Source organism: Miscanthus floridulus, chromosome 7, assembly GCF_019320115.1.
Source record: "Miscanthus floridulus cultivar M001 chromosome 7, ASM1932011v1, whole genome shotgun sequence".
Taxonomy (NCBI): Eukaryota; Viridiplantae; Streptophyta; class Magnoliopsida; order Poales; family Poaceae; genus Miscanthus; species Miscanthus floridulus.
Window position 1 is genome coordinate 21,070,151 of NC_089586.1, and position 23,891 is coordinate 21,094,041.

At 46.5% G+C, this 23,891-nt stretch overlaps 2 protein-coding genes across 2 annotated transcripts; both read left to right on the forward strand.

Annotated features, from left to right (window-relative positions):
• The first annotated feature begins 3,871 nt into the window (after window positions 1–3,871).
• LOC136465195 (pentatricopeptide repeat-containing protein At2g35130-like) lies at window positions 3,872–11,028 on the forward strand. The gene is made up of 18 exons (XM_066464031.1): window positions 3,872–4,219; window positions 4,756–4,823; window positions 4,975–5,108; window positions 5,495–5,583; window positions 5,718–5,775; window positions 5,866–5,918; window positions 6,155–6,253; window positions 6,349–6,462; window positions 6,927–7,028; window positions 7,110–7,197; window positions 8,012–8,072; window positions 8,300–8,514; window positions 8,667–8,899; window positions 9,060–9,309; window positions 9,411–9,556; window positions 9,705–9,910; window positions 10,028–10,152; window positions 10,247–11,028. Exons 1-18 carry the CDS (start codon window positions 3,953–3,955, stop codon window positions 10,840–10,842), a joined length of 2,904 nt encoding a protein of 967 aa, XP_066320128.1. The 5' UTR covers window positions 3,872–3,952; the 3' UTR covers window positions 10,843–11,028.
• Window positions 11,029–23,054: 12,026 nt separating this feature from the next.
• LOC136465196 (uncharacterized) lies at window positions 23,055–23,663 on the forward strand. The gene is made up of 2 exons (XM_066464032.1): window positions 23,055–23,128; window positions 23,279–23,663. Exons 1-2 carry the CDS (start codon window positions 23,055–23,057, stop codon window positions 23,661–23,663), a joined length of 459 nt encoding a protein of 152 aa, XP_066320129.1.
• Window positions 23,664–23,891: the final 228 nt, after the last annotated feature.

Here is a 23,891-nt window from a genome sequence, read left to right on the forward strand (position 1 = left end):
ATTAGCCTCAGGTACCGAGTGAAGCTATGGCATCACGTTTAGCTACACCATATCTTTCCGTGCTTTTAGACCATCCTTTGACTTGCCTGTGTCCATCAAGGTAGCAATGAGACTCTCAAAGACATTCTTCTACATGTGCATAGCATCAATGGCATGTGGGACCTCCAAGTCTGGCCAATAAGGCAGATACTGAAAGAAGATCGATTGTTTCTTGAAAGGTACTCCTTCGATAGGAGGTGTGCTTCTATCTCTATTCGTCCCATCTGGATTCTTCTTTCCATAGACGATGCGTATGTTTTTCACCATTCTGTACACATGTTCTCCATTATGACGTCTCTCTGGAGGGGGTTCAATCTCCGAGGCGTTATCATAAAATCTAAAGAACAATTTGCTGCAGTACTTGTGACTTGTCTTTAAGAAGCGTCGGTTCCTTAGGTAAACTATCTTCTTGGATGCATCCAGGTACACCCATGTAGTACCATCCAAGCAAACTAAGCATCCCATCTTCCCTTTGATCTGTCCAGACAAAGCAAACAGCGCGGGGTAATCATTGGTAGTAACAAATATTATTGCTCTACATATGAAGTCCTCCTTTCGGAACGCATTGTACATCTGCTCCCCATGCCTCTATAGCATCTCCATTTCTTGCATCAAAGGCTCGAGGAACACGTCTATATCAATGCCTGGTTGTTTAGGGCCAGAAATAAGAATAGTGAGGAGGAGGTACTTTCTCTTCTAACACAACCATGTTGGGATGTTGTACATGGTCAAGATCACTGGCCATGTGTTGTGGTCGCTCATCCTCTCATTGAAGGGATTCATTCCATCAGTGCTCAAGCCAAACCATACATTCCTTGGGTCATCGCTGAATTCTTTGTGCTTCTCATCAAACCTTTGCCACTGACCACAATCAACCGGGTGTGCAATGTTATCATCATCCACCTTGCGCTCATCATCCCACCATGTCATGAGTGCGGCTTCTTTAGGGTTTAGGAAGATACATCTCAAGCGGTTGGTCACTGACAGGTACCACATTATCAAGGCAGGAATTCTTCTTTGATTTGCATCGTTGCCTAATGGAGTGTCCTCTGGGGGCTGAGATTCTTGTACCACCTTTTTTGTACCCTTCTTATTCCTCTTTTTCCCCGTGGAGGCTTCGTCCTCACCGTAAAGGTCATTGTTCTTGTACCGGCTGGCCCCACACCGGGGATATTTATCCAGTGCCTTGAACGTTTCGCCACGGAAAAGTATACAGTGGTTGGGGCATGCATGGATTTTTTCAACCCCCATTGTCAATGGACTTAAGACTTTCTTCGCTTGGTATGTGTTGGTGGGAACTGAGTTTGGTTGTGGCAGCACCCATGATAGGAGATGCAATAGATCATTGAAACTACAGTCTGACCAGCCGTACTTAGCTTTCAGGATGAGCAGCTCAAGCACAAAACGTAGCAATGTGAGTGACTCGAGGAGGAAGAAGGTGCTGCATCTGTTTTATATGGGGGGCATTTGTAGGGGCGGCTGGTGATTGAGCCGCCCCTACAAATCCGAGCTATAAATACGGGGCCATTTATAGGAGCGGCTCAATCACCAGCTGCCCCTACAAATATAATTTCCAGGGGCGGCTGGTGATTGAGCCGCCCCTACAAATCAACCCCATTTGTAGGGGCGGATCGTAACACCAGCCGCCCCTGTTGTTCCATTTATAGGGGCGGTTGGTGTCTGGGCACCCGAGCACACCACTGTAGGGGCGGCTCTATCACCAGCCACCCCTACAAAAAAAATCGAACCGTTGCTAAAAATCGTTTTTACGTAGTGATGGAGTCTCCCTCCTCCAGTGCCCCCTCCGCCTCCCCCCTCCCCCCTTCCCCTGGTCTTGCCGCGCCGCCGCGGAGGCTGGCCTGGGTTTAGCTGGTGGCGGATCTGCTCGCCGGCTAGCCCTGGCGGCGAAACAACTGAACAACTTATTCTAGGACTAAACCGAACATCCTGATTCAACAACTGTTGTTGGGTTTCACCAAAAAAGGTTATCTTGCCACCCCAATACTCCATCCTATATCTTTGCAACTCTCCTTAGCAAAGCAAAAAATCGGCTTTCATATTGATCTTACCATTCAACTTTACTATGTCGTCCACACACTTGCTGCTTACAAGGTACTACTGTGAATTTAGTAAAAACAGAGGTCCAAGTATTGTTTAGTTTACAATAAGATTGGAATGTCATGCTTCTCGATGGTTACGAAGGTAGCAACAACAATAGAGTGGAATTATTACTTTCAATATATGTAATGAACAATCTTGCATCCATATAAATATCTTTTGGACAGTATCATGCCGTTTTTTGAATCATGTTGTTGTAACCTAATTGGCAAATAAATGTATTTGCAACTCTACTATATTGCTTACTTCTTTCAGACCTGCTTTGTTGCACCCACGTCGACGCACGGGGTTTCGGCTAGTTATCTTATAACCGCGCGACTGCTTGGCCTAGGCGTGCTCCTCTCCTCTCGGTCGTGTCCGTGTCCTCTCGGCAACGACGCTAGACGACGACATCGGAGTTGGCTCCTCGTAGTCCATCCATGGTGGCCACGCTGTGAGCTTGCTCCAGCTCGTGGGTAGGTTCATCCTAACAACGGCGTGCGTTGGATAAAAAAAAAAAAAAAAGCTCAAGTTTAAGTTTTAAATATAGAGAAGGGGCAATACAAAGACTGTTGGAGTGCAGTAGTCTTATTGAAGCGATTTTATTTTAGAGAATGGCTAGATCTTGGATTTTGGAACATATTTTTATGGAGTTGCTCTAAGCTGCCCTCACGTAGTCACGTTTGCTCGTCAACTAACTAGTTATTTCCTTATATTAAAAAAAATGTAGTTATTTAGAAGCGCCGGTCGTCACTGCCTGAGGAATCCATGTCAGTATCACGTGTAAGGGACTTTACATTCATGTAATGTCTTTCCTCTCAATCAAACCAACACGTGTTTAAGAACATTTACGGAGATAAGACCTTTATCTGTGAATAAATCAATTCATAAAATTATCTTCAATTATTTTTAAAATTTAACTGAATTTATAGAAAAGAGCGTCAAGATTTATGACACCAAATTAATATTATTAGAGACACCATAAAAATATTTTTCATAATATGCTCACATGATGTCATGAATACTTATGCTCTTTTCTATGAATTTGCCTAAACATAAAAAATGACTTAAACAAGAATTAATTTATTCATAGACGAAGGAAGAATGTGTACAACAAGCCAAACAAAGATATTGAATCACATGTTTTTTTATTCTCTCCATTCTAAATTATATTTTACTTTAATTTTGTTCTAATAAACTTCTCTAATGTTTACTAAGTTAAGAAAGATACATTATTAGATTATTTATGAAATGTGTTTTGATAGTATATTTATTTAAACTTATAAGTGTTAATATATATATATATATATATATATATTTTTTTTTTTAAATCCGATCAAATTAGAGAAGTTTAACTTAGTATGTAAATTTTAGTTTGCGACACAAGTACTAGCCGGTAAATTGTTTCAAGGTCTGTGTTAGTAAACCTTTTTAAGCTTGGAGTGTAATATATAAAATATTTTCTTTATTCTAATTTATTAGTGGTTTTGGTTTCTTTAGATATAATAGTATCTAGATATAGCGTGTAAATATATAACAAAAGCTACATACTAAAAATGACCTATTATAATTGTAAAAGGGGTAGTAGCACACTTGTGATGCGCGAATCATCGATTTTTGCAAAAAAAGAGAGGAAAAACTATGAAATATAAGGAAATAAAAGCACACTGAAAATGACCAATAATTTGAAAAGGGATAGTAGCACACTGAAATTTATAGGAAGCACAAAGCAACACCAACACTGCAGTAGAGCGCGCACGCACAGAAAAGCGAGGAATCAAAGCATCAAGCCCTTTCTGGCTTCCTCTGAGCACCAATGGCACGGTATCTTCTTGCCCCCACCTCCACCTCCTCCTCTGTCCTCCTCACCAAGGATGCCGCCAAGAACTGGCCGACGTCACGCCCCCTCCGCCTCCGTGCGCTCGGCTCGAGGAACAGCAAGGCGGGGCCCATCATGGCGGTGGCGTCGGAGCAGGCCGCGCCGGCCGCCAGGTACCCCAAGGTGGCTGCCCCTACCACCGGCCCGATCCCCGCCGCCGAGCTGCTCGGAGTCATCGAGGCCGCCGCAAAAGCTGGCGCCGATGTGAGTTTCAGTTCCCTCTGTTGCTTGATGTTTCTGCTCCCCCAATTTCCGATTTTGGGGTAACACTCGCATCGCAGGTCGCAGCTTGTTGACTAGTTTGGTTGAAATGTGGTCTGTGAGTTCGCAAAGCTGCACGTTTGTTGAACCGCAACAAGGAGTGCTAGTCGTTCAGTTGATGAATCCGCTCATTCTGCTAATTGCGCTATGCTGTGCCAATTGGCAAACTACTTGTTGCAGGAGTATTGAGTTTTAGGGGTAGCTCTGGCCTCTGGCATAATTATCTCTTTTAACCAGTTATAGGCTTATAGGAGGCCAGTCTGCTAATTTGTTTTTTTCAGTCAAAGAACATTTGAATTTTGATATACCAAACAAATATTGATAGTTGGATACCCTAGTGCTTTAAAATTTAAATAAATACTTCAAGCTCTGTAATGGTTACACCATTTTTAGAAGGCAGGAAACATGTCCTTTTTTTTAGGTTTACTGTTGATGGAGACAAAATTTCAAGGTTTTTCATCTTCTCCTATCGAATTCAGGTTATAATGGAAGCTGTTAATAAGCCACGTAATGTCCAATATAAAGGTGTTGCAGACCTGGTGACAGAGTAAGAATGCTTCTTGCTGATATTGTCGTTGTGCACCAGTTCTTAGTTTTATTTGCTATAAGATAGCAGGTATAAGATATTAGTGCCTCTTTTTCATGCAGTAAAGTGAAACAACATAGTGTTTCAATCTATTGCTCTATACTTTGTTCAGCACAGACAAGTTGAGTGAATCAGTCATTTTGGAAGTTGTCACCAAGAACTTCAAAGACCACCTCATACTTGGGGAGGAAGGCGGCCTTATTGGAGATTCCCAGTCAGAGTATCTCTGGTGCATTGATCCTTTAGGTTTGGTTCCTCACTCAGTTCCTACTGATTTGTAACCATTGTTTGTACTTTGTAATACCGGATAGCTCCAGTAGTTTTCCAGACAATTTCTCGATTTATCGCAGCAAACCTGTGAACTTGAACAGATTAGTCCATTCTCCATTTCTTTGATTGAGAAGGTGACAGTTCTGTGTATTACTATTATTACGCCGTCGAGAAAAAGAAATCAGTCCTGTGTATTATCATTGACAAGCAAATTGAGGAATAGAAGAATTAGTAAATTCATATATCTCACATCAGTAAGGGTGTAGTTGCATGCGGGTTATTGTACCAGAAATTGATTAGAAAATTAAGTCAACATGACAGTCTCCCCCTTGGGATCTAATCTACCGAATTTCAACCTTCAGATGGAACAACGAACTTTGCACATGGTTACCCCAGCTTTTCTGTGTCCATTGGTGTTCTCTTCCGTGGAAAGCCCACTGCTTCCACTGTTGTAAGTGTTTGAACATATTGTTCTTGAACCATATTATCTTTCCAATGGCAGAGCTACAAACAATTAGGGCGTTGCACTACATATTGGAAACAGTTTCTCTATATAACTTTTTGTTTTACCACTTTCTTATTTAGGTGGAATTTTGTGGTGGGCCTATGTGCTGGAGCACCCGTACAATTTCTGCATCTGCTGGTAGGCTCTCCAATCAACTACTGGCTTTGCTTATTTATGCTAGAGGACTCTAGAGATTTCATATTTATGTATTTCCTTTCTCTCAAACAGGAGGAGGAGCTTATTGTAATGGGCAAAAGATTCATGTCAGTCAGACAGACAAGGTAGCCTATTTTCTCTTCTGGAAATAACCATGCATTTTCCTATTATGTTCATTTGTGAGTGCAAGCCTGCTGCTGCGATGATTTGTCAGGGCCTCAGGGGCCATGTGCTCAATGCATCCGTTCATAAGATGTGTTTCTGGATGTCCAAATTAAATGTCACATAACCTGACTGTGTAATGTATATGTAAGTTTTGAAGTTATTATCTCTAATTGATAGTCGTCAACTCATTCTCTAGGTGGAACAGTCTCTTCTCGTCACAGGTTTTGGATATGAACATGATGATGCCTGGACGACCAATATAAATTTGTTCAAGGAATTTACTGACATTAGCAGGGTAAGTGTTTGCCGAACCGATTTATTTATTTACTTTTTTTGCAGATTTGCATATCTGAGTTCTCTATCATCCTTGAATATACTTTTTTGTTTCAGGGAGTGCGAAGGCTAGGGTCTGCTGCTGCTGACATGTCCCATGTTGGACTTGGTATTACAGAAGCTTACTGGGAATACCGACTGAAGCCATGGGATATGGCTGCTGGCGTCCTGGTAGTTACTTTTTCTCCCATGGAAATATTAACATTTAATATTACCTTTCCAAATCAGTTTTAATAAATAATCATGAGTACAGCAGATTTAGATATCGGGCTTTTTTTTTTCTTGGTCTAATCTTACCTTTTTTTTTCGAAGGGAATCTTACCTCAATCAGATATTACATGTTATTGATGTAATCTAACATTTTTCGTTAAAATTAGTTATAGGGATTACCTCTAAGATGGCAGGAAGCAGTTTTAAAATACTAGAATCCTGTTCATGGCCTTTCTGTGAACAACTAAAGAATTTGCACCTAAAAATTGGTGTTTATATTATATATCACAAACACATAAATGCATTTACTTCAATTAGAGCAATGGCTACTCATTGAGTCTGAAAATGACAGCTTTGTTTCCAATTTAAGCATATCTGGTTTGTGGTGTATGTTGTGCTGATATATTTGGCCATTTTTTAAACAGATAGTTGAAGAAGCTGGTGGGGTGGTAACTCGCATGGATGGTGGAGAGTTTACAGTCTTTGATCGTTCTGTTCTTGTTTCCAATGGTCTTGTTCATGGACAGGTTTGTTCTAAATAATTCAGGATATTGTTTGTGTGGAAAAGTTTCTTAGTGTTGTTGATGCACCCTTTTACTGAACTGCAGCTTTTGGATCGGATTGGCCCTCCTACTGAAGATCTTAAGAAGAAAGGAATCGAATTCTCTTTGTGGTTCAAGCCTGACAAGTACCCAACCGACTTTTGAGTTGCACCAAGGGCACCAGCCATGGACTATCAAAATAAAGCAACCATAATTTTTTGGTTTCCTTAAAGAAGAAACAATAATGTTTAATTCAACAGCCCTGTACTTTTAATGACAATACAATGTACAGTTCTTTGACTCAAGTTTCAGAGTTTCAAGAGACAAGCTCCTAAAAGAATACAGCTTTACAATTGAACATGTAATGTGCCCATTCCTATGGCTTTTGGATTATTACATGTATCGGAAATTGAGATTCTGAAAGAGCCACGGCTTCTGCGTTCATTTCTACATCTAACAGAATGGTTCCTTGTGAGCTGCTTTGGCCTGCTAGACTGCTACTCTTCTTTAAGATACCATGCACTGGAAAATTGTCTGCTTGTGGTTACAGATAAACAGCACATGCTTGCATGGCATTAAAAATTGCGTCTCAATAAGCTTTGCATAACTGCATTTGAGATATATATTACTGATGCACACTGTGATAATCAGAAGATTAGCCAACCAAAACTGCACATGTTAGTTCAGTCACTAAAAGTTTTTTTTTTGAACGAAAGTTCAGTCACTAAAAGTTGCCGGTGCAGAGGTCATGTTGGTTGTCTTTTTGGATAAGAGGTCCTGAATGATAGGTCACAGGAGGCCCAGAACACCACTGGATAGAACGAGCCAAAAGCAAGATGGAGGGAGAGATATTTCAGCTTGCTCTGCTCGCAACTCCTGCCGTTCACAGCTTCCCATCCTCTCCAAAACAGCCACAGCTCAAGCAAAAGCATGAAAGCTCAGTGATATTTTTTCTGGCTGTTTACCAGGTCTGCACACTCGTTGCCTATCGAGAGCGGCAGCGGCCTTCGTCACCCACCCTGTGCTCATGTACGTCCGACTTTACCTCTCCCGATCCTAAGTTAAAGCAACTTTGCCTGATTTAGGTAAATTTGTGGGTATTTGTGAATTGGGGATTCGATTTTATGGTACTGATGTTTAACTGGATAATACTTTGGTTACTAGTAACTGCTTGATTGCGCATGTCTTGAGTAGAAGTTCTGAAACAGCACTGTTTCTATGAATACGCTGACATGGCTTTGTCCACCGTTTTGCAGGCTAAGTGTTGAGGCTCATACATATTACCCAATTGCAAAGCCGAGATGGAAATTATGTGCCTGCAGAAACGTCTTGCAAGAAACTTCCTTGCATGATGCAGAAGTAAATTCCTACCGCCATAGTGAGAGGAAGAACAGGAAAAGGGACGGCGCTTACATTGACAAAGATGGCGTGGCAAGAACCTTCGATCGAAAGAAAATATCTAGAAAGAGGGGTAAATGACAGTGCTGCCACTCCTTTTAGTTTCATTGAATGCTGCAAATCAAGAATTCTTAGACCACTATTATTTTTGGATTTACTGTTTCGTTGGAAGTTCAAAGACATGGCATAGGTTTTAGCTCTGAATGATATGGCTTGGACATGCAGGGGGTGCTATAAAAGGCCGTGGTTGGAAGTATGGCTCTGGGTTTGTTGATGGAGTGTTCCCAGTGTTGAGTCCAATGGCACAGGATATCCTAGAATTTGTGCAGAAGGGGACCGACGTCAACAATATCTGGGAATCACTAGACAACATTCCTCAAGCACACGATCTTTGGGATGACATTGTCAATGTTGCAGTCCAGCTCCGCCTGAACCGACAATGGGAGCCGATCATCACAGTAAGTCCTAGTCCCCCACCACTTGCTGATTGCATCTCAACCTTGGCTGATCATACCATGTGAAAATTGCAAGAGCAAAACTTCTAGCTTTTGTTGCTTCTCTTGGTGCTGCTTTGATTCATAAGGTTTTTGATGTTTGATTTGTCAAGAGTGCCTATAGGTCTGTGAGTGGATCCTGTACCGGAGTTCGTTCCGCCCCGACATAATCTGCTACAACCTGCTCATAGATGCATATGGTCAGAAGCGTCAGCTGAACAAGGCAGAATCGATTTACATGGCTCTTCTGGAGGCTCACTGCGTTCCGACAGAGGACACTTACGCTCTTCTATTGCGCGCTTACTGCAATTCTGGGCAGTTGCACCGAGCCGAGGGCGTGATTTCAGAAATGCAGAAGAATGGGCTCCCTCCAAGTATGCACACCTCCTTGTATTCCTCTCTCTATCATGAGATGAAAATGCTTGTCATTTTAGGATGAAAGAAAAAAAAAATCATACCAAGAACTCTCTCGCAGCTGCAACTGTGTATAACGCATACCTGGACGGTCTACTGAAGGCAAGATGTTCCGAAAGGGCGGTCGAAGTGTATCAAAGGATGAAGAAGGAGCGCTGCAGAACTAACACGGAGACGTACACCCTGATGATCAACGTATATGGGAAGGTAAGGCATTTTTCCTGGTTTAATCTTTAATGTGCAGGGATCAGATTTTTTTTTAGATAAGGGAACCAAGTTCCAGCCTCTACCATCTGGGGATGGTGCACAGCTGAATGTGCAGGGATCAGCTGAATGTAAGCTCATCCTTTCGCAGGCAAAACAATCGATGTCATCGCTGAAAGTGTTCAACGAGATGAAAACGATTGGATGCAAGCCCAACATCTGCACCTACACTGCGCTGGTGAACGCGTTCGCGCGGGAAGGCCTTTGCGAGAAGGCAGAGGAGGTGTTTGAGGAGATGCAGCAGGCTGGGCATGAACCTGACGTGTATACCTACAATGCCCTGATGGAAGCTTACAGGTAGAAGAAAAAAATTCCAATACCATGAGCCCGACCCCTGCTCATTTTTGTAGCAAACCTTTCAATTTGGTGTGAAGCAATGCCATTTCATCAGTTTATTGGTGCATCACATCACAGCCGCGCAGGATTGCCGCAAGGGGCATCGGAGATCTTCTCTCTGATGGAACACATGGGGTGTGAGCCTGACAGAGCCTCCTACAACATATTGGTGGATGCTTATGGAAGAGCTGGTCTCCATCAAGGTAGGTCAGCAAGCTTCATCCTGTTAATTTGGCCAGTGAACTCAAGAACATGCTGAATTCAATTTGCTGATGTTTTTTGTGATTGTACGTTCAGAGGCAGAAGCAGCGTTCCAAGAGCTGAAGCAGCAGGGCATGCGCCCGACCATGAAGTCGCACATGCTGCTCCTGTCCGCGCACGCCAAGTCCGGCAACGTGGCGAGGTGCGAGGAGGTGATGGCGCAGCTGCACAAGTCGGGGCTGCGCCCGGACACCTTCGCGCTCAACGCCATGCTCAACGCGTACGGCCGGGCAGGGCGGCTCGACGACATGGAGCGCCTCCTCGCGGCCATGGAGCGGGGCGGCGATGACGCCGGCGCCGCCCCGGACACCAGCACGTACAACGTGCTCGTGAACGTGTACGGGCGCGCGGGGTACCTGGACCGGATGGAGGCGGCGTTCCGCGCCCTGGCGGCCCGGGGGCTCGCCGCCGACGTGGTGACGTGGACGTCCCGCATCGGCGCGTACGCGAGGAAGAAGGAGTACGGGCGGTGCCTGGAGATCTTCGAGGAGATGGTGGACGCCGGGTGCTACCCGGACGCCGGCACGGCCAAGGTGCTGCTCGCCGCGTGCTCCGACGAGCGCCAGGTGGAGCAGGTCACGGCCATCGTCAGGTCCATGCACAAGGACGCCAAGACGCTCTTCGCATTATGAAATCAACAGGCTTTGGACCTCTTTGTATAAAAATTCCTGCTGCATGAAATCAGCTGGCATACACACCCTTAAACATTAGTTTGTATGACCAGCTTTGCTAGTTTTTATTTGTTGTTTTCTACTACTATTAATGATACATATACATATTAGTAATATTTATTATTTATAATATATATACTTGCCGTATCGGCGTATTTTTTATTTTGAAAAATAAAGTATCGCCGTATCCGTATCGGCGTATTCGTATCCCGTATCGGTGCAAAGCACGCCTTTATGGCTTTATGCTGAACAGAGGGAATATGTGCGCTTCCGGGTAATCCAAGGATCATCGGGGTGACTGCTTGTACTCGGAAATCTTATACTGAAATCAAACACATCCTTATTAGAAGCCGAATGAGCATCCGTACGCGCGTACCTCGGCGAACCTCCTCCGGTGGTGGGTGTCTGGGGACCCCTGCCGCCGCTCGTCGCCCGACAACGCCTTCGCGACGTCCAGCGCCCGCACCCGCGTCGCCGCCGCGGAGGCGCGCGGCGCCGACGAGGGGGAGGCGAAGCAGACGTCCACCTTGCGGTGAGTCGACAAGTACACCCTCCTTCCAATCGATCTTGATCGCGCGTCAGAGGTGGAGCAACAAAGAAAGACGCGGAGAGGGTTATTTACTAGAGGATTCCCTTCGCGTTGCCACGGTATTTATTGGTGAAATTTCGGTGTGAAGGTTGCAAAGACTAATGAGTTAGATTAGTCTGTAGAAGTCTTCAAGAAATGCAAAGTAGAAAAGTCTACGTTAGGTTGAAATTTTTTACTATAGCCTGCAGAATCCAAAAGACATTGACATGTAGATTTATTTTGCTTAGTTCTAGGGCCAATTTGACATTTAGCATAACATATCGATAAACAAAAATCAAGTATATTCTTCCAGTTCCAGGCATGCATTTAAGATGATTTAGTACATTTGTTGAATATAATACCGTAAACAGTAGCGATTTTGTCTCATATATTTTGACATTGTCCTTGAAGACTCCAATTCTAAAACGAATCGTTGCTTCTTCTTTATTATATAATTGAGTAGGTACTCTATTGATATTGGGTATTTGCATGACGAATATGTAATGTGAAATTTAGATATATATAGGTAGTCTTCAACGTGCTATAGCTCATGCATCTTCTAAAAAAAACTTATAAAGAAGAAAGTTACATAAGAAAAATAAATCCAATACAAAAAAATAATATATAGTCTCACTTCATAATCTGCCTAATATACATAAGGGAAATGGCATAACACTTCCAATTTGCTCCAATCGCGCTTGCAGATTGGGTACTACTGCACTGTGCACAGGATTTTATTCGCAGAATCACAGTTCACATTTTCCTGCATATATAGAACCACGGAGGGATGGTACATGCAAGAAAGATAGGATATCTCAATAAAGGCATAAAGCTTACCGTGGTGGATATACTGAATTCCTGATAATGAAGAAGAAGGCCATCATTGACCAACTTCGTAGAGACTTCTGAGATATGATTAAGAACGGCCCTGATCAATATATTGGGAACAGAGGACCATGCGAACAGCTGCCCTGAAATGTGGCTGCGCTGTGCGTTGATGAGGTGAGCGCTCGAAATGACGGTGAAGAGACTAAGGGAGACGATCACGTCAGACATTAGCAGCCTTTGTTGAGGACCTGTGTGATTCTCTTTGGCTATTGGTGATAAATAGGCCATCACCAGTTACTGGATGTGATCAGGCAACGGGTTCTCACATAGAGTATTGCATGCTTAATGGCCGCTGTTGCCGTTCCATGGGAGAGGAGATGAATTGCTTGCTTCTGGACTCCTCGGTTGAATTGAAATGCTTGCTGTTGCAAGGAACTAAGGAGTCTAGTAACTGACAAAGAAAGTGCATGGTTAATTACTTCCACTTCGGCTTGGAGGTCCACGGGAGATGGAGAGGCCAGACGATAAACGAAGGGGCAGATATTGCCAACTAAAATCAGATGGTTCAGATCATTTGATGATGTGGAACGCTGTGGTATGACATAGGGAACGATAACGTGGAGGGTCGTGGAATGAGAAAAATAGACAAGTGAGGTTTTACTTTATAAGAGTTTAAGATTCCCATGAAACATACAACAACGTTACAGACTAAGAAAACAAGCTAAACAGGGTAAAGTTAAATGCGCCCCTAAGGGCATATGCCCCTATGCACTGCGCTGTTGGATTCCCATTAAGATGTGTGCAATGCTAATCTGTTGTGCACAGTGTTGGTATTTCTTAACGTATACAGAAATAATCTGCAAGCGTACGGAATTACCGTTGTAGCATTTCACCCGGAAGTATTCAGGGTATTGTATTTCCACAGGGAACGGATGTGTAAAAGTCTCTTAACTAGTTCACCTAAGATAACAAGAAGAAAGATAGTTTGGGTAGCGAGGTTTTCTAAGGATAGAAATCTTAAGCTAAGATAGCTTTGCCACTATCGACTTCCTTTGGGCACCGGCTTATACTTGGTCTGCCAAGTACCTCCGGCTTCCAGCTCTACGTCGAACCTGAACGTGGGGGATTACAAGGGACGGACGGGGCTGTCACCACCTACCGCCTACCTCTTAACCGTAGGAAACGAGACAAATGAAGGTAGCCTCTAGCCTAGACACCACATCTACGCTATTGACTACTACTCTAGCGCCGTACAGGGTTATCCGTCTTTATCAGGAGCCCTCTACTAGAGTATCCGCTACGGGGACGGACGACAAACCCGCAAGTAAATAGCGAACAAGACTAACTTAAAGTAGAACTCACCACCAAAGATAAACACGAACCTTATACTCAAGTAGTATTCAAAACATAGAGGTAGAAGTGGAGAGGAGCCGACGATTCCTGGCATTCCTTCCGTTAAGTGTACAAGGGGCCCTAAGTACACAAATGGAGGTAGCCGACAACTCCGGTACTTCTCCACTCTTACTCACTCACTCCCTACACTAGAACTAGCTAGAGAGCTAAGATGTGAATGGAGCTCTTCTCTTTTCTTGCTACATTGTGTCTCCTATGTGTTGATGATTGATGAATGAAATGTGAGAGAGTGGCCTCCTCCTTTTATAGCTCAAGTAGGATGGTTTGCTGAGGTATTTTAGAAAAGCCCCACCGCAACCGACCTCAGGAGCATTAATGTTACTGCCCTGCCGAAGGTGGGCCTGAGGGGTGCCCCTGGCTGGGCCGCCTCGGCACCGCCTTCGCCTGGTGGTTTACTTGATGGGCCTGGAGTGTAGCCACATCGGTGTTCGGCCCAAGTTTGCAAGGTAAGTGGGCCTTCCTTCTATTTGCTTGAGTGGATATGTGTTACGCTTTCTCTGTTTGCGCATTTTGATTGTTTTTCATATGTATTCCATGTATGTGTCATGCAAATGCACAACTCACCAAAACCTATGGAAATCATTAGTTTAGAGCCCTATTACTAGATTTGGTTTTCATTTGAGTGAATTTTATACTAATGTTGGCGGTTAAAATTATGAGTTAAGGACCACCAATACACACATGTCAATACGAATCCAATGGTGGATGTGCTGGGAGCACATGCCATTAAGTAAGGGCAAGAAAAAATCGCCTCTAGGTAAGCAGCTACACTATGTTATTTAGCTATAATATGCGGCATGGCGCTCCCGTCTCAATCTCACATCATGAGCTGCCTCCTGGTCCTGACTCCCGTGTCACATCAGATCATGTGCTCCTCGTACGGCGGCGCTCCGCCACCGCTGGCTCCCGTTGCAGTGGAAGTATTAGCGATCGTGGTAGTGGTATGTCAACGAAATATGGTCGACAATCTACCGAGGGATATGCCCACAATAGTAGATGAATCAATGGAGGTGCGTGTAATAGGAGCCGGATGGTGACACAAGCGCAGAGACAAACGATTTAGACAGGTTCAGGCCGTCTGATCGATGAAATACCCTACGTCATGTGTTTTTGGTGGATTGTATTGAATATGAGATGCATTCGAGGGGGTCCCTACCTGCCTTATATAGTATGGAGGATAGGGTTATAGGTCGGTTTAGATCTAGATCTATTCGGCTATATGGTAAGTATTTACAAAGAATACGATATCTATCATATCCGAACAGATATTCCTTCATCACCAAGATGTCTTCTGATTGCCTTGCGGTGCACACCGACTAGAGCCGAGCACCGTAGGCCTTGATCTTATGGGTTGAACCTCCCCTGGTGGTGCGGCCCATGTCCATTGCCATGGGTACCTAGCGTTATAGCCCCCAAAGCTAGTCCCCGAGCGCCTTGTATCCGCTGAGCAACGCCATCTTGAGCAGGTCCTAGCAGTTTAACTTGGAGTCAGACAATTAATCTGGCAATCTGACCAGTTTAATTGGTAATCCAATCAATAAAATAAAGTGCCGACCAGTTTAACTGGTAATCCGATCAACAAAATGAAGTGCCGACCAGTTTAACTGGTCAACAGGCCTCAAACATACTCAAGTAAGGCTTGCCAGAAAGATGTAAGGAGCTCAAGTTTAAAATTTAAAAAATTCTCCACCTTAGGTGAAGTGTACACACTTAGGCTCCATTGGCGAAGTTAGATGATCATCATCCATGACTTAGTCAAAGAGGATGTTAGTATTGATACATGCGCCATAAGTTGCAATGTATACATTGTAGTCCCCGAGCCTAACAGTAGGTGAAGAAGACACCTGGTGTCAGGATCAAAGAATATCAACGACTGATAAAGAAAATGGGAACTTAGCCAACGGTTAAATGTGATACAAGCATCGCAAGGTGCAATGTATACATTGTAGTCCCCGAGCCTGTCAGTATATGAAGAATGCACCTGGTGTCAGGATCAAAGAAGTACAACGATCAGTTAATCGGAATAACTGAGTCCTAGCTTAGCCGAGCACACAGCCAGCCCCCAGCTTAGCAAAAGACCAGTAAGAGGAAAAACAATACACTCACTACTAGGTGAAGTGTACACACTTAGTCCCTGAGCCTACTGTAAGATAGAGCAGCATCTTGTAGCAGGATCAAAGAAACAAGTAAAAAGATGAAATTCCCGTGCTTAGCACTGGACATTAGAGTAAAATTTGGAGAGTGTTGAGCACTTAAAAATGGAGAAAAAATAGAGAGTGCTTAGCACTTAAAAATGGAGAAAAATGGAGAGTGCTTAGCACTTCACCGTTGGAGAAAATTGGAGAGTGCTTAGCACTATATCATGGAGAAAATGGAGAGTGCTTAACACTATACCATGGAGAAATTAGAGAGTGCTTAGCACTTAAACCATGGAGAAAATGGAGAGTGCTTAGCACTATACCGTGGAGAAAATGGAGAGCGCTTAGAACTATACCGTGGAGAAATTTGAAGAGTGCTTAACACTATACCATGGAGAAAATGGAGAGTGCTTAGCACTATACCATGGAGAAATTGGAGAGTGCTTAGCACTATACCATGAAGAAATTGAAGAGTGCTTAGCACTTGACCGTGGCAAAATTTGGAGAGTGCTTAGCACTTAACCGTGGCAAAATTTAGAGAGTCCTTAGCACTTAACCATGGCAAATTTTGGAGAGTCCTTAGCACTTGACCGTGGCGAAATTTGGAGAGTGCTTAGCACTTAACCATGGCGAAATTTGGAGAATGCTTAGCACTTGACCGTGGCGAAATTTGGAGAGTGCTTAGCACTATATCAGGGCGAAATTTGGAGAGTGCTTAGCACTTGACCGTGGCGAAATTTGGAGAGTGTTTAGCACTATATCAGGACAAAATTAGAGAGGTAAACTGACAAAGTAGGCTCAGCCATTTAGTATGCCCGGAGGCCCATTAAATCGGCCCAATAACCATTGACGGAGAAGTTAGAGGGGTGCGAACGACACGGCGGAGTCAGCGCAATTTCCCAAAAACCCTAAAGGTGAAGGGTTGGGGTCAAACCATTCAGATCCGCCTACCGCAGCGCACTTCCCTCATTCCTCCTAGCACGTCTTCTTCCTTGCAATCGCAAAATACTCGGCGCTTTCACCTTCGCATAGCCTGCTACAGTTGCATTACAACCGCAATGCCTTCTCAATCGAATCTGAGCATAGCCAAATCGAATCAGATCTTATCCATGGCGAAGGGTGGGAAGAAACATAGTCGCTTGAGCCCGAAGAAGTCAGGGAGGGAGGTGGCGGAGAGTACCGGTGAGGTCTGTCGCGGTCAGGAGTGGGTCAGATCTACCATCACCCGGGAGACCCTAGAAAAAATGGTGTTCGAAGGCATCCTTCAAGATCAAGTAACTGTAGGATGGTGCCCTGCTGTAGGTGAACCGTTCCCAACCCCTGATACCAACGAACTTGTTGTATTCGAGGCTTATTTCATTCATGGATTTGAGATTCCTGCGCATCCTTTCCCACAGAAGCTTCTTGGCTATTACGACATTAACCTTTGCCATCTCCATCCCAACAACATTCTTTATATCTCTCTCTTCATCAATCTGTGTGAAGCATTCATCGGAATCGCTCTGCACTTCAACCTCTTTCGCTATTTCTTCTGTCTCAAACCCTTCCTTGGATCTGGGTCCCCCAAAGTGGTTGGTGGAGTTTATCTACAGCTGAGGGATGGCATGGTGAAGGAATACATACAAGTGCCTCTCAACACATCATTGAAGGGATGGAATGCTAAGTGGTTCTATATCTGAAATGATGAACCAAGCCTATCGGTCGGCATAGACCATTTAGCAGTGCCAAGCGCAAACTGGTTGGAAAGACCGAACAGTTCAGAGATGACCCAGGTCGATGAGCTTCTGCAAATTCTAGGTTAGATGCATAACAATCTTGATAGAGTTGGTGTAGCCATCAACTTCATCGTATGCCAAATCTAGCCGAGCAAGGAGAGGTTCCACCCCGCGTATGAATATACATGTGATGAAGATACCACTTGGGAAGCCTCCAAGAAGATAAATAAGGGTGACGCCTATATTCGCCTCCTGGAGCTCTTTTCAAGTAACACCAAACTAAGCAACACAAGGCAGCAAGTGGCATATAGCATCATGAATCCACCACCACTAGTAAGAGTGTACCATTGGCAGTCCTTGTAATGTCAAATCTTGTTGATATTGAAATGTCTTCTTGAAAACTTGTGAACAAGATCGTGCTGTGTATGTCTCTGACGTGCCGAATGGGACCTGGCCAAAGGGCATAGATGCCCATGCATCCCAAGCTCTGGCTGGTCCTCCTTCGGTGAGTAGCTCATTGTCCTCATCCGAGGACATGGTGGAGAAACCTCCTAGGCGTCGGCAGCCATCGCGCATGAAACAACCGGCCCGAGCAGAGCCGATGAAGAAGAAGAAAAAAACAAGCATGCCACCACCACGCAAGAGTGGTGGAGTCTCAATTAGAGAGCCTTTGACACGCCGACAAGTCATCGCGGACTGGTCAGATGATGATGAAGACATAGGCGAGATGCTGTAGCAATGAGCTACACGGATGACCACTCCAACATCGACGCTAGAGCCTTCGACTAGCTAGCCCAAGGCGCAGCTAACTAGAGATCCACTCAGGGCAAAGTTCTTGAGCCTAGACGTGGGGCTTCAGCCGAGAGAGCTACCACGGCATGGTCAGAAGCACTGGAGGTGAACCGGTCACCTCTGGTGTTCTCGAGATTCATGCCGACAACTGAAGGACAGGGGAGCTCCAACAAGCCCCAGCCATTTAGAGCTGCATGCAGGCAATCCAATGAGTAAGTGTCTTAGCCCTAGACTTAGTCCAAGCATAACCAAAGTGGAAGTGTTGATGATACGACATCATGTTGTAGGGAAGCATCGACCGAGGAACTTCACCCAATCATCATCGACGATGCTCAATAGGACACCAAGCTGAGTGCCATGACTGCTGGGGTGGGATAGCTAGAAGAAACATGAGAAATACCCAAAAACTAGGCTGGTCCCTGAGCCAAAGTCCTTGAGCACCTAGAGCAAATGAATGAAGTTGTTGCTACTGAGCCGACCAGTCGCCCAGAGACAAGGACCAGTCCCCGGGCTCAGATGCTAGTGATGGATCTTAGCCCCTATGTCCGACCACAAGCTAACTAGGCGCTAGGGCAAGCAAGGGAGTCCCCCAAGGTGATTGAAGAAATTGAGAGCGAAGCGCCAAATACCCGGGATCCTCCTCCTTAGCTTTTGTGGACCTTCGTGTGCCACAGAGATATGATTAAGGTGGTGGAGGACGAAGAGGTGAGTGAGCGGGTGAAGGAGCTTAGGGTGGCACTAGCATCAGTGTCTGCCTAGATTGAAGTAAGTTAGTCTGTATGACCAATTGAAGTTGGAGATTACGCCAGTTAATTGTTGTTTGCCATAGGAGCTAATGAAGATCTCCGAGAACCATGCATGCCAACTGAAGCGGGCGGCTTTGTCGAGGACCAATACTAGGGTACTAGAAGAGAAGGGGCTAATGATCATCAACATTAGTTCATCCAAGCAGTCAAGAGCACGACTATGGCTCCAACTAGACCCTAGGTGCACAGGCTCCGCCTCGACCGGCCTCTAGGGAGCCCTTGGGGGTAGGCTCTGCCTCACCCGACACCAAGGCCACGGGCTCTGCCTCACCTGACCTCTAGGGGTAGGCTCCACCTTGCTTGACACCAAGGCCACGGGCTCCGCCTCACCTAATCCTGAGGCCGTGGGCTTTGGCTCGCTCGACCTCTAGGGGCAGGCTCCACCTCGCTCGACCCTAAGGTTGCGGGCTTCGCCTCGCCTGACCTCTAGGGACAGGCTCCACCTCGCCCGACACCAAGGCCATGAGCTCTGTCTCGCTTGACCTCTAGGGGCAAGCTCTGCCTTGCCCGACACCAAAGCTGTGGGCTCTGTCTCGCCTGACCCTAAGGCTGTGGGCTCTGCCTCACCCAACCCTAAGGTCACGGACTCCACCTCGCCTGACCCCAAACTCATGGGCTCTGTCTCGCTGACCTTGAGGCCATAGGCTCCGCCTTGCCTGACCCTAAGGTCACGGGCTCTGTCTCTCCTGATCCCTTGGGTACGGGCTCTGACTTGCCCAATGGGGTCCCATACGACTGCCAACCAGTCTAGGTCTAGGTGTATGGGCCTGGGTCAAAACTCTGACACATAGGAAGAGACCGGCATGCCCTGATGTAACCTGCTGCCATGATGGGTCATACCTGAGGATTCACCTCAGGAACAGCGTCGGGCGTACCCATGCTGTTATACCTAACCCTTGTACGAACACTGATAGGCGCATCAATTCACCACAATGTCCGCTAGGACAGAGTGGAGCACCATGATTGGTAGATGACGCCTACGCATGGCGCTAGTGACGGACATGGCCATGACATGGAGCCATCTGTGTTGACATTTATAGGGTCATCGAGACCCGCATGAAGGATAAGGACACAGCGATCCTGAAGGATTTCCTCTCTCCCTTGTTCTTATCCTTTCCTCCACTGTAACCCATGCTTTCCCTTGGCCTATAAAAGGGAAAACAGGGCGCCCCATGAAGTTGATCGATTCAGGCGAGACCCGATCGAACCATCATGAACCCATCGAACCTCGAATCGATCGGAACACAACACAAGCACACGGTTGAGCAGCAACCAAGCTCTCGGCACCTGTTCATTCCTTTCATCAGAGACTTAGGATCTGTCCCTCTCTCACCTATTTGTAACCCCTACTAGAAACTTTCAGTGCTAGTAACACGAGCAGCAACGATGAACTAGACGTAGGGATATTCTGCCCGATCTAGTATAAACCTCATGTCCTCTAAGCACACCATCCGAGCCAAACACACAATACTAGAAATTTACTCATTGGTGGTAACTCAAAACACCGATAGTTGGCACACCAGGTAGGGGCCTTTTGCATGTCTCGACATCCACACCAGGCCTCGGATGGCTAGTCACAATGTCAGCTGGGTCCCGGGCGCGCACGTGCGCTTTGGGGACCTAGACTTCATCATCATGACGGAGGGAGAGTTGGCACGGGCTCCCATTACCGTCCAACCTCTCCACCCTACCGGCCTCGATGCGATCGCTAAGGCGCTTGAGAAACTATAGCTGCATGCACTGGAGGCTCGCGCCCCTAGGAGCGACTAGCTCCTTGGTTTCGACTACAGGGGGTTAGAGCAGTAGCTCGGTGCCTTCCTAGGACCTCGGCCACCCCGAGAGGACCTACTCCACCTCACCTTCTCATTCACCAATGTCATGACACAGCTTGCTGGAGGAGAGCCGCTCTCCCTAGAATACCTCATCCAGAGCGCCCCGATGGCTCTCCCACTCGGTCTGCGCAATGCCATAGAGACCGTTGGCCACCTTGTGGCACAACGCACTCCTCCATTCCTTGCAAACAATGAGTTCATGGGGATGACCGAATATGTCATGGAGTCTTTTCATGACCTCGTCGCTGAAGAATCAGAGTTGCCCTCCAGCTCTGACTCCAACAGGGGGAGCCATCACCCCTCTCATGATTGTTTCATGGTAGGTACCCCCAAGGGACACATCAAAAGCATCCATGAGGGAGAAGCTACCCCAACAAATAACCTCGACGACAAGGTCGAGGGGGATGCGGGGGCCCCACCTCGCATGCGGATGGAGCAGCTAAAGGCCCGGCACCAAGAGCTCGAGGAAGAGCGACTCCAGCTCGAGCAGGAACATGTGGAGCTCGATCGAGAGATTGAGTGCCATGGAGATGGTGGGCGTGCGTGCGCCATGGCCCATGACTTGAACCGAAGGATCATCGAGGACGATGAAGCCCTCCCACACTTCACCCGAGCGAGCCAGAACATCGCCGTTGTAGCGGCCTTGCTTCGGGGGCTTTCGGGGCCCGTGACGCCTAAGGACTGTTGGGTCCACTATGAGATTCGCATGCTACTCGAGCGTGCGGTGGCATAGTAGGCCGAGAGCTTGCTGTCCCAATGACATGAGCTCAATGCCAGCCAGCACATGCCCTCAGAGTGACCCAACAAGGACATGTCAGTCCACCAGGTGCCACAAGGCGGTCGGCCACGCACCACGGTCCTAGTGCATGAGTGTCTCTACCGCCATCGTGACATGCATGACACCCTCGACCCCCATAGACATACCCGCTACGATGCAAGGGAGGGGGCTAGTCGCAGCTACCACCCTCATCATGGCAGAAGCTATGAGAGCGGCGAGGAACAAAGCCCGAGCCTCGACTTGCCAGGACCTTAGGCCTTTGGGTGACATCCTTAACGCCACCTTTCCACCGTGGTATCGATCGCCGACCAACATCCCGAAGTACTCTAGGGAAACGGACCCTAGACTATGGCTCGAGGATTATCAGCTTGCTTGCCAAGCCAGTGGAGCGGATGATGATGATTTCATTATCTGCAACCTTCCATTGTTCATGGCAGATTCAGCACGAACGTGGTTGGAGCACCTTCCGCCCAACGGAATCCAAAGTTGGGCGAACCTAAAAGAGATCTTCGTGGGAAAGTTCTAGGGCACATACAAGCGTCCTAGGAACCCATGGGATCTCAAAAACTACCGACAGAAGGTCGAGAAAACCCTTCATGGGTACATCCGGTGCTTCTCCCGGTAGTGCAACAAGCTGCCTAACATTGCCGATGCCGACGTCATAGGAGCTTTCCTATCTAGGACCACCTATGAGTCCCTGGTCCATAAGCTAGGATGTAAGGGCCTGCAAACCACCAAGGAGCTCCTCGACATCGCCACCAGCCATGCCTTAGGTGATGAGGCAGTCAGAGCAATCTTCGACCGCCTCAAGGGTAAGGCAAAGTAGGACAAGGACGCTAGCGAAGGTGCCTCCAATCATCCTAGCAAGAAGAAGAATAAGCAGCGGTGCGAGGGCTCACTCATGGTTGCCATTGACCGCAAGGGGGGTTGGAAGCCCACTGAGGGTACCCTGAACCACTTCAAGAAGCTATTCAAAGGGTCATGCCTGAACCATGCCTTCCCCGTCAAGCATCTCTACAAGGACTACGGCCTCATGAAGTGGTTCTTGTCTAGAGGTTCCAACAAGGGGGAGCATAGGGGGGACCCCAAGCCAACCACAGACGATGCCAAGGAGAAGGATGACGGCTTTCTAACACTGGATGGCTGCATCATGATCTTTGGAGGGTCGGTGGCCTATGACTCCAAGGGCCACCAGAAGCTTGCGCCGTCCGCGCCTACCTTCCTCTGATGGTTGGAGTCCGCCATAACCTTTGATCGGACCGACCACCCGGAATGCGTCTCGCAGTCAGGACAATATCCGCTCATGGTCGACCCGATCATTGACACGAAGTGGCTGACCAAGGTACTAATGGATGGAGGCAGCGGCCTCAACATCATGTACGCGGAAACACTCAATGTCATGGGCATCGACTGATCATGCATCTGACCGACCAGAGTGCCTTTCCATAGCATCATGCCTAGAAAGAAGGCCGTGCCACTTGGGTAGATCAATCTGCCCACCACCTTTGGGTATCCGACCAATTACAGGATGGAGACCCTTGCCTTCGAGGTGGTTGGGTTCCATGGTACCTACCACACCATCCTGGGACGTCCATGCTACGTGAAGTTCATGGTTGTCCCCAACTACACCTATATGAAGCTGAAGATGCTAGGATTGTGCAGGCTCATCACCATCAGCACCTCCTTCCAGCGTGCCTATGAATGTGAGGTTGACTACTGCGAACACATTGTAGTAATTGTCGCCTCTAAAGAGCTCATGGCCATCAGGAAGGAGGTCGTCGAAGAAGCACCCAACCCCAAGCGGTTGGTCAGGTATTTTGAGCCTATAGAGGGCACCAAGGAGGTCCTCATAGACCCTAGTGTCTCCAAGGGCAAAGTGGGGTGCATTGGCACCATGCTTTCCTCTGAATAGGAAAGCACGCTCGTCGACTTTCTCTACGCCAATAGGGACATCTTTGCATGGAAACCCTAGAACATGCCAGGCATTTGGAGAGAAGTCATCGAGCATGCCTTGAAGATCAGGCTAGGCTCCAAGCTGATGAAGTAGTGCCTGCTACGCTTTGACGAGGGGAAGTGCAGGGCCATCGGCGAGGAGATTGCGAAGCTTTTGGCGGCTGGGTTCATCAAGGAAGTTTACCAC

Coding starts and splice junctions, on each gene's coding strand:
- LOC136465195 (XM_066464031.1), top strand. CDS start 3,953: ATGGCACGGTATCTTCTTGCCCCCACCTCCACCTCCTCCTCTGTCCTC. Junction 5,919..6,154: donor ATGTCAGTCAGACAGACAAG/GTAGCCTATTTT, acceptor CTCATTCTCTAG/GTGGAACAGTCTCTTCTCGT. Junction 8,515..8,666: donor GAAAATATCTAGAAAGAGGG/GTAAATGACAGT, acceptor TTGGACATGCAG/GGGGTGCTATAAAAGGCCGT.
- LOC136465196 (XM_066464032.1), top strand. CDS start 23,055: ATGGTCGACCCGATCATTGACACGAAGTGGCTGACCAAGGTACTAATG. Junction 23,129..23,278: donor GGCAGCGGCCTCAACATCAT/GTACGCGGAAAC, acceptor GACCAATTACAG/GATGGAGACCCTTGCCTTCG.